This window comes from Petaurus breviceps, unplaced genomic scaffold, assembly GCF_028583685.1.
Source record: "Petaurus breviceps papuanus isolate PSGF00001 unplaced genomic scaffold, PetGlider_PUasm1.0 90895, whole genome shotgun sequence".
NCBI lineage: Eukaryota > Metazoa > Chordata > Mammalia > Diprotodontia > Petauridae > Petaurus > Petaurus breviceps.
In genome coordinates, this window is record NW_027187372.1 from 27970536 (window position 1) to 27980982 (window position 10447).

Genomic DNA, 10447 nt, shown 5'->3' on the forward strand with positions numbered 1-10447 from the left:
GAAGGAAGGAAGGAAGGAAGGAAGGAAGGAAGGAAGGAAGGAAGGAAAGAGAAGGGAAAAGGAAAGGAGAAAGAAAGAAAATGAGGGATGAAAAGATAAAGGAAGGGAAAAGAAAGAAGGAATGAAAGGAGAAGAAAAGGAAGGAAAGGAGGGAGGAAGGGAATAGATAGAAACCAGAAATGAAAAGAGTAAACATTAGGCTGTGATGGCAGGAATGGGTAATGGTCTTTAGACCACATGCTCCCAAAGCAGGCAACTGGACTGGAGAATAACTGAAGATACACCTTAACTTGTAGCTGGCCAGTGCAGAGGGACAAATTATTTGAACGCCCTAGGCAAGGTTTTTAAATTTCGTGGGCCCCATGTTATTGTTATTGTTCACTGGAGTCTTTGAGCCTTTACTATAACACATTATCATTTAAGTTATCACAGAATAAATACCTATGGGCCATGGAGAACAGGCTTTTCTGGCATTAGAAATATGTGCATTTGCAAACAGTCATATTTTAAAATGTTCTTTAGTTGGCCCCTGGTGTGGGGGTCCTAGGTGGCTGTCTGCCTTGCTTACTCTTTAGACCACATGTTCCCAAAGCAGGCAAGGATGGGGACATGGGGTGGGTGGGATTCAGAACAGGGGTAGGTCCCCCTCCTCCTCTTCTTTTCAATGGGCATTCTCCCTATCCAGACTACCTTGGAACTGGGTTCATTTCCATGAGCATGTATATTCTGTGACCTCTCCGAGCCCTGGCGGCATGGAGCCTTCTCTGCACACTCCTGCAGACTATGCTGATCTTTCCCTCTCAGGCACCACACTACCAATCACTTAATAATAACAGCTCATATTCCTATAATGCCTTTAGATTTGTAAAGCATTTTCCTCACAACCTCCCATAAGTCAAAAAGTCCAAGAAATATTATCCCCATTTTACAGGTGAGGAAACTGAGGGTAAGAAAGAATAAATTACTTGCCCGAGGTCATTTAACTTGCAAAGGCCTGAGCTGAGATCTGAATGTTTTGCTCTAGGTTCATACTACCCTGCCTCCCATTGGGGGCTAGTTACATGGTCTTGTGACATTCTCAGTTCCATATGTATATAGCTTATCCCCCCCAGCTGGACTGCGAGCTCCTGACCTCTGGCTCCCAGAAGCAAGCTGGCGACTCAGTCATCTCAGTTTGCTTCTCTCCCTGGTACTGGCCTGGCCCTGGCCTTCTCTCTGTACTTTCTTAAGCACAATCTTGAAACTGGCCCAGGTTCTTCCTGCCTCACCTCTTCCTTCTCTCCACCCTGCAGGTCTCTCCATTCCTCGATGGGCTGGCCCAGATCCACAGTGTTCATGGGCACCTTCACCTCCCCGATGATGTCATGTTTGGAGAAGCGGTCAAAGTCGTAGATGGCCATCACCAGTGTCTTGCCCCCTAGCTCCTGATAGGGCACCTGTAGGACATGACAGGGCATAGACAGTCATAAGCAGTCTGAGTTCCTGGGGGTGATGATGATGGGAAGAAGGCCTGTATCACTGCCCTAAGATGTCCCCAGCTCAGCCTAAAAGTCACAGAGTTTGGTGAGAAAAGGATCATAGGATCATAGGGACCCAGGAAAGCAGATGGAGTTAAGATGGGCAGACAACCCCAGATCTCTTCAGAGGCCAGAGCAGGGTAGTAGCTGAGAGTTCATTGATCCCAAGCAAATTTTTCTAGGCTGAGTTAGTCCCAGATGGAGCTAGAAGCCAGGAAAGGGTAATCTCTGAGTATTTAGGGGATAAAATGCCAACATCTCTGAATTCCCATTTGTGAATTCTCTGCCCATGATTCTATGAGTTATATTCTTAGGAGTAAATCAAGGAGGGAAAGGAGGGAAGGACCTGGGATAAGGGGATTCTCATCCTCACCTTGAAGGTGAAGGTCTCATTGAAAGCAGGATTCAGTGTCTTCCTGTGGACCTTGGTCTCATATTTCTTCTTCTTGTCTGGAAGGAGGAAGACTTTGACATAGGGATCTGAGGTGCCTCCCATGTCCAGAGCAGGGAGCTCAGCTGCCTGAAGGACGCCCACGGTCAACTGTGGAGAGAAATGAACCCATTTCTCAGGCCTACTCCAACCTTCTCAAGCTGCCTATTTCCACTAGCTCCTGGTTTGGAAGTTTATTATGAGAGCTTGGTCTTTGATCTCCAGAGATCTCATTTGGTCCTATGCCCTAGAGTGGAACACAACTCCCACAAGAGACCAACCACGTTACCAAAAAGTTAGCAGAGTATCCAGGGGATCTTTTGAGTCCTCCTCCCACCTGAGAAAGAGCCCAGAATGAAGTGACCTGACCCTGGGGTCCGGATCGCCCTATTCCCTTTTCCTATGTCCTCTCAAGCCTTCCTTCATCTTTCTCTTACTGAATCATAGAAGCATAGAATGCTAAACCTGAGAGGGGTTTTGCTGATCAGCCCAGATGATCATTACCCCAGGCCCTTCAGCCTGACTATGCAGCCTCAAAGCTGTGTTTTTCCCATTTGGTACCTATGTGGGCCTATATCTCAACCCAGTAGTATGATAGTAAATGTTTAACAACTGGGTCTCTGAAGGAAAAATGTATGCAGTACACATTTTTAGTTGAATTTATTTCTCCCTATCACATTCTTAAGTCTAGAAAATCAACAAAGCAAAGCAAGCCCCAACTAGTAACATTTGCTATTTTCCGAGGTATAAATGCTCAGACTGAAAATTTAACAATGGGCTCTAGGCTCCAGCACCACCCTGCCTCTTAGTCTCCTTTCCACTGCCTCCCTCCAATCCCCGAGCACCTGGTTAGCCTGGAAATCATAATCCAATGAAAACTGCAGTTTGCCCAAGTTTTCTGGTTCTTTCTCTTCCTCTCCTTCACCTTCTCCCTCTGTCAGGCCCGTCTCTGCATCATCATCATCCTGGGGAAGCTAGGAAGACAGAACAGCCCAGCTGAGCACAATGGGAGAATAGTGGGGGGCATCTCCCCTTTTTCCCCCAGGACCCAGTCATCATTTGCACAGAAGGGAAGAATCCTTGGGGGAGAGATGGGATTTTCCCCAGGACTTTGGGAAGCTTCTCCATAGGTGTTCAAGTAAGTGGAGGTCCCAGGCTCACGTCTTCCACCTGGACCCCATCCCAAGTCTTGAATATTCCATCCAATAGTATGCTAGTAAATGGTTTTTGTTTATTTGTTTGTTTTGTTCTTTGGATTTTGTCTTTTTGGAGGGAGGGAAGGCAAGGCAATTGGGGTTAAGTGACTTGCCCAAGGTCACACAGCTAGTAAGTGTTAAGTATCTGAGGCCGAATTTGAACTCAGGTCCTCCTGACTCCAGGGTCAGTGCTCTAACTAGTAAATGTTTAAAATTTGGCTCTTTGATGGGGGGTGGGAGATATAAACATGACACACTTTTAAGTCTGAATTATAAACATTTTTCCATTGATTTCTGAAGTCTAGACAATCAACAAAACAATAAATCAGGCCCTGATTTGTAGCATTTGCTAAATTTCAAGCAGAAATGCTCACACTGAAAATTTGACGGTTGACTGGCTAGCTGCCATAAGCTGTCTTTATCACACAATAACTGCCTGGAATTTGAGGTTAGTAGAATTAAAAGCTAGACAAGATCTACTAGTACACCTCCCTTATTTTGCATATGAGGAAAGTGAACCCCAGAGAAGTTTGACAATTTGCTGAAGGTCATTGAGTAGCAGAGCCAAGATTTGAACTCAGATCTTCTGAAATCAAAATCTAGAGCTCTTTCTACTTTCTAGATAACCTCCATACTGCCCCCAATGTTGTTCCCCTACTTCCCTCCTCCCTCTTCAATCCCCTCTGCAAAACCTTTTCTGAGTTAGGCCCTGTGGACACTCAAAAGGACATACCATGAACACCATCCAGACCAGGCAATGGGGTGGTGGGGAGAATTCCATGATAACAGGAGAAGAAAGAGAAAAGCCAGGTTAGAGAAGTCCCTCATCATAAAGATTAATGCTTACCCGTTGCCTAGTTCTACCAGCCAACCATCCTTAGAGAGACTAGGCCCCCTGGAAACCCCTGTAAAGGACTGGGCACACAAATCACACATGTACACATACACGCACACAATTCCCTACTCTACCCAAGTCTTCTTAAAGTGAGGTAATTTCTTCCCTGCTTTAGTCCTAAATTCCTTGAATATTGGCATTATTTCCACTGCAAAATTGGGTAAAATTGAGAACCAGGGATCTATAAAAGTCTTCCCAGGAGTCCTAAGCAGGCCTGGAAAAGAGCTCTAAGCATTTCAACAGACATACCAAGAATTTGCAGGTTCTGGAGCATAATTAGATAAAATTTATACTAAAGCTAACAAAAAAAAAAAAAGGAGGCGTATTTGCTCTGAATGTTGTCCTATTCCTACTAGGGTCATTATTTTAAAACAAATAAACAAGTCCCTACTGTGTGCACAGCACTGAGCTGGGGATGGGGATGTTAAGACAAAAATGAACCATTCCCTGACTTCTAGCAGCTTGCACCCTTCTCTTCTCTTTCTCTATATCACCTCATTTCGCTCTGAGACTTCTGACTTCTTCATCATGCCCCCAAATCAGGCACATCCCTCCCCACCCCACTTTCCAGCTTCCTTTTGTATAGCCTTTCCCCATTAGACTGTAATCTTCTTGAGGGCAGGGACTATATTTCTTTTTTCATATTTGTATCCTCAGAGCTCAGCACCATTCCTGGCACAGAGTAAGTACACAATAAATGTTTATTGATTGATCACTTCCTATCTGAGGAACTGTCATTAAAGTCTTCTCTGGAATGTTCAAATCAAATAATCAGTGCTATATAAATGTCATTTATTATTGTTTCATTAATAGTTTTGCATGTGAAGAGCTCTTTAGAGATTTTTATCATCAAAGTCTATGATGGGATGTTCACAACAGCCCTTTGAAGTGGGCATGGGAGGTATCATTATCCCCATTTTACAGAGGGGGAAAAGAGAGGACCTTTTAGAGATGGGATGACTAGTAAGTGACAGAACTGAGAAGAGGACCCCGGTCTCCTCACTCCCGAGGCAATGCTCTTCCCCCTTAACCGTCTTCTGAAAGTCAAACAGGCAGAACGAGGGTCACCAAATGATGCCCTCTTAAAGGGGCTTCTTTCTGGTCCAACAGTTTGTCTTTGTGACCCAAGAGTTACTTTGCGGACAATATATCACCCCCTTTCTTTTAAAGGCAGGGGAAGCAGGAGAGGATTTCATGATCCTCCACCCTGTGATTGGCCCATGGGAGTCCAGGCATGCAGAATTATTTTTTTCCTAAACTGGTTTGATCTTCTGGGTGATAATGTTCATGAAACCAAGGTGACTGACTTGGGAGGCAAAGCAATAACAATAATAATAAGGAGGAAATGAAGAAAACAAGTATTTATTCAGTTCCTACCATGTACCAGACACTGTGCTAAACACTTTTTTTTTTAACAAATATTATCCTATTTGATCCTCATAACAATCCTGAGAGGTAGGTGCTATTATTACTATCCCCATTTTGTAGTTGGAGAAATTGAGGCAAACAGAGTTTAAGTGACTTACCCAGGGGCATACAGCTAAGTATGGCCAGATTTGAACTCAATTCTTCTTGATGCTGTGTCCAACATTCTACATCCACTATGTCACCTTGCTGCCTACTATGACCCCAAGTCAACCTCCCCTCTCCTCCCCTCTCCTCATTGGCTTGAGATGTCTTTTTTTTGGTTTGCTTTTTGGAGGGCAATTGGGGGTTAAGTGACTTGCCCAAGGTCACACAACTAGTTTCTGTGTTAAGTGTCTGAGTTCAGATTTGAACTCAGGTCCTCCTGACTCCAAGGCCAGTGCTCTATTCACTGCGCCACCTAGCTGCCCCTGAGATGTCTTGTTTTTAAGGAGCAATACGGAGGATATCAAGAAAATATCCCAGCCTACTTTGAACTTTCTGGTAGGATGCTCTGTCCCAATGAACAAGATGGCATCCCCATGCCCCTCCCCCTTCCCCTTGTGGTCGCCATACCTGACCTCCTTTCATGTCCTTCATGTTCATGGCATTCTTCATGCCTTTCCCCTTCTCCTTCTTGTTCTTTTTCTTCTTACAACAGCACTTCTTGCAGATGCAAAAGCAGCAGGTGAGGAGGAGGAGGCCGGCAACCACAGCGATGGCGATTAGTGCCCAGGGAGGTACTGCATGCACACATGACACGATAGCGTGATAGTCACTGAGGCCCTGTGCCCAGAAGGGTCATCTTTCCTTCCCCCTCGATGGTGCCCTGCCTGCATCCAGGCGTGCTGTCACCACAAAGCCAACCCTGGTTCCATTCCTCTGTAGGCTTCCAATGACCATATTTCCCAAACCAAACATTGGAATGGGCCATCTAACAAAGGATTTGGGGTAGAAGTGATGGTCTTTGGGGACAACAGGGCAGAATATTTCACTGAACCACAGAAGCTCAGAATTAGGAGGTCCCAGAGGTTACCCAGTCCAACTCATACATGAACAAGAATCCTCAATAAATGGTCTTCCATCCAACCACTGCTCAACCCCAAGTAAGGAGAAGCCTGCTATGCCCCAGCATGGCCCATTCCAATCTTAGAAAGCTCTACTTGGTTGTAAGTTTTCGCTTACATCAAGCCTAAATCTGCTACTCTTCACTTTTTAGTCACTTCTCCTAGTTCTACTCCTGGATCAAACAAAACTAGTCTACTCCCTCTTGCATATGACGTACTTGGAGAGAGCAATCCTGTTCCTCCTGAGTGTTTTTTTCTCAGGCTAACCATCCTCAGTTCCTTCAGACAGTCCTGCTATGGCATGGTTTGAAACTGGGAGCATCAGGAAAAATCTGACTTACGGTCTTTCTACTACTTACAAAGCTAATATCTCTCCACTTTTCCACCCCCTCCATAGTGATTTGCATTTCATTTGCATGAACTGTTTTTAATGCTACCCAAATCCATACTCTTTTCTTAGCCCAAACCCCTATAGCCCCAGTAGATGGACAGAAGACTACCTGGAAAAACATTCTGTCTAAGGACACAATTCCAACAGAAGAGATCTGTTAGAAATCCACATACTGATCCTATGAAGGGAAGGTGGTAGCTCTTGTCAGAATCAGCAATGAAAGAGGTTCCACCTTCCACCCTCATGTGGTGAGGATTAACCCAGAGACTTAGAGTATTAGAGATTCTAAGGAAGGACCATAAAGGTCACCTAGATCCACTTCCTACTCAGCTCCAGCCACAGTGCCATCCCACAGCCTAAGAAACCCCCACGGTCAAAGACCAGAGTCAAGTCCAAAAATTAAAAAAAAATGTCCCAGCCCACCATGGTAGACATCACCATGGACTCCAGAGGGTTCCCCAAGTGCCCTCATGGCTTCCATCTTCTCCCTCCCCATGCTGCGGTCACATCTCCTCCCCTCCCCACCCCAAGAGATACTCACAGGGGATCTTCTGGATCTCATTGAAGAATTTATCCTTCAGCTGGGTGAACATGTCCTCTCCAGTCGGCCCTGCACCGCCACTCTCTGTGGAGTTGTCCGGAGGCCCCGCTGGGACTACTGGCATGGTGGCTGTGGTGGCGGCAGGAGCCACAATGGGCTCCTGGTTCCTTTTGAAGATATTCCGCATGGTGGCTCAGTTGACAGCTGAGGATGCAGAGAGGGTTCTCTTGAGTCTCTCCATTCATGTTTAGGAGGAAATGCAAATGAAGAATGACAATGATGCAGACAACAGATGGAAAAGCAACAAGAAAAATCCTAGAGTGTTTTATGGTCACAAAGTGCTTTCAGACATAGTCTCAAGTGACCTTCACAACGACTCATTAGATGATTTCCCCATTTTCCAGATGAGGAATTTCAGATCTAGTAAGTGGCAGAACCAGGGCTCCAATGTGGGACTTTGGATCTCAAGTCCCATGCTCCTTTCACTAACCTGCTCAGCTCCCCCTCCTCCCACCCCACCAGCCAGTACAGCGATCTCTGCTTTCCCAAGTGCCTTCACATATACTCTTTGCATTTAAACTCCCAATAAGCCTGTGCGAGACAGGGCAGACGAGACAGCTGATCACCCCCTTTCACCTAGAAACTCTCCCCTTCCTTGGCTTTTGTTGTGTTGTACTTGTTTCCCTCTCTTTCCCCTCAGGCAGGACAGCTGACACCCATCACCTTCCAGAACCAGTCCTGTGCCTTTTGCAAATAGAAGGGTCTGCTCTAGCTTGGGCTGCTGCCCAAAGGTCTCCTGGTCCCCAGATGTGGCCTCATTAAGGGTGAGAACAGCATAAAGAGTGTGTTTTGCCCAAGGAGTGTGCTAGAGCCAACTCACACTTGCCAACTGTCAAATCTTCAATGTGATTATCTATACCTTGGGGAAATCAGCAAACGCTACAAATCAGGACTTGATGTATTGGCTTGTTGATTATCTACTCTTAAGAAAGTGATGGGGGAAATGTGGATAATGGATTAAGCTCCAACGTGTGTCCTGGATCAGCATTGGACAACATTGGAAATCATTGGGAACAGAGCCATGTTGAAAATCACTGGGACCAGAGGAAAGGGGTTTGGTGCTGTCTGTGACGGCTGTGGAGCACTTGTTTTTCAGTCATGCCCTACTCTTTGTGACCTCATTTGGGGTTTTCTTGGCAAAGATACTGGAATGGTTTGCCATTGTAAACTTGAGCTCCAGCAAGACTGAAGAGGAGAAATAACAGCAGCTTAAAGCCAGGGAATTATGATTTAGAAAAACATATTACTCAATTCAATTCAACAAACATATATGTCCTAATAGAATGTAAGTTTCTTGAAGGCAGGGACAATTTTTGGTTTTGCTTTTTACCCCCAGTGATTAGCAATGTGTCTGGAATATAGTAAGCATTTAACAAATGCTTGTTGATTAATTTGTTGATGTATTAAATGCATACAAGGTACTGGGAACTCAAAAATAAAGACCAAATAATTCTTGGCCTCAAGGAGGTTTACTTTGTCTTGGGGGGAGGGGTGGGGCCACAACTGCCCACAAATAATTAAATGCCAGATAATCTGAGGCAGGAAAGAGCACTAATTAATTTGGGGAGGGAGATCAGACAAGGCTTTTCATCTGTGCTGACATCTGAACCAAGCCTTTCAAGAAATCAGGGCTTACAGGTGACAGAGGTTAGGAGGGAGTATATTCGAGTTTTTTACAAATATCATCTCATCTGATACTCACAACAGCCCAGTGAGGTAAGTGTTGTTATTATCCCCATTTTACAGTTGAGAAAGCTGAGGCATATGGAAGTTAAGTGACTTGCCCAGAATCACAAAATGTCTGAGGCTGCATTTGAACTCATGTCTTCCTGACTCCAGGTCCAGCATTTTATGTACTGTGTTCCCAACTTCCTATATCTCTGAAAGCAGAGATTGGGAGAAGAATGTTAAATCTGGAGCACATCTAATATAGAGCATATTGACTAGAATTCAGAGTTCATAAAGTGGAATAATATTTAATAAGTCTACAAAGAGAGGTGAGAGGTAGATTGTGTAGAGCCTTACTTGACAGTCTGAAAAAATTTGTATTTTATCCTAGAGATAATAGCCATCAAAGCTTTTTGAACAGATGTCTAGTGTAGTCAGATCTATATGTGAGGGACAGTTTCATGGAAGATAGATTGGAGGGGGAAGAGATTGGAATCAAGGAGACCAATTAAAGGATCATTGCAATAATCCAGAACACCACGAGGTTAGAGTCTTCTTCTTTTTCTCTAAGTCGGGGAAGAAATCCGAGTCAATAGAGAATTGAGTCTTTCTTCAGACCTCCACTGTCTACACGAACCAGGGAAGGCAATGTCTGGGTCAGCACTGTGCTTGGCAGTACTCAGTTCTATATCCCCTAGCTTGAACCAAGTCCTTGGCCTAGTACTGGAATTTCTTTACTTATTTCATTACTTTGAAATGTTAACAAAAGGGAGCCAGTATGAGCTACCCCCAGGACACCCTTGGAGCAAACACACTCTGTTGCCTTCATTCAACCTTAATGAGACCGTATCTGGGGACCTCTGTACAGCAGAGTCTGTCAGAATGGACACTATTGGCAGAAGGCAAGGGTGGTTCTGAAGAAGAGGATGGGTGTCAGCTGTGTTCTTTCTACTATCTCACTCTCTCCACTAATACAGGGACTCCTGGTTTTTAAAGTGCCTTCACATACATGCTTCCATTTTATCCTGCCAATAAACCTGAGAGATACAGGCTAGACAACACTGTTGATCATCCCTTTTACTTTGAAGCTTTCTTTCCTTGGCTTCTGAAATCCCTGTTGCCAGGAAAAATCCAGCAGCTATGAAAATGCCAGTACCTATGTTGGTAGTGTATGTGCCTGGAAAATAAACACTTAATAAATGCTCTCTCCCTCTCTCCTCTCTCCCTCTCTCTCCTCTCTCTCTCTCTCTCTCTCTCTCTCTCTCTCTCTCTCTCTCT

The 10447-nt window shown here is 44.8% G+C and overlaps 1 protein-coding gene across 1 annotated transcript in view; it reads right to left on the reverse strand.

The window, feature by feature from the left end:
- The window catches only part of SYT2 (synaptotagmin 2), a 59380-nt gene that overhangs the window by 18274 nt on the left and 30659 nt on the right, over positions 1–10447 (reverse strand). The window contains exons 2-6 of the mRNA XM_069074584.1: positions 7442–7645; positions 6019–6185; positions 2793–2912; positions 1891–2058; positions 1269–1436 (exon numbers count right to left, since the gene is read on the reverse strand). Of these exons, the coding sequence (XP_068930685.1) occupies positions 1269–1436; positions 1891–2058; positions 2793–2912; positions 6019–6185; positions 7442–7628 (810 nt within the window). The 5' untranslated portion in view covers positions 7629–7645. The remainder of the gene's footprint in view (positions 1–1268; positions 1437–1890; positions 2059–2792; positions 2913–6018; positions 6186–7441; positions 7646–10447) is intronic.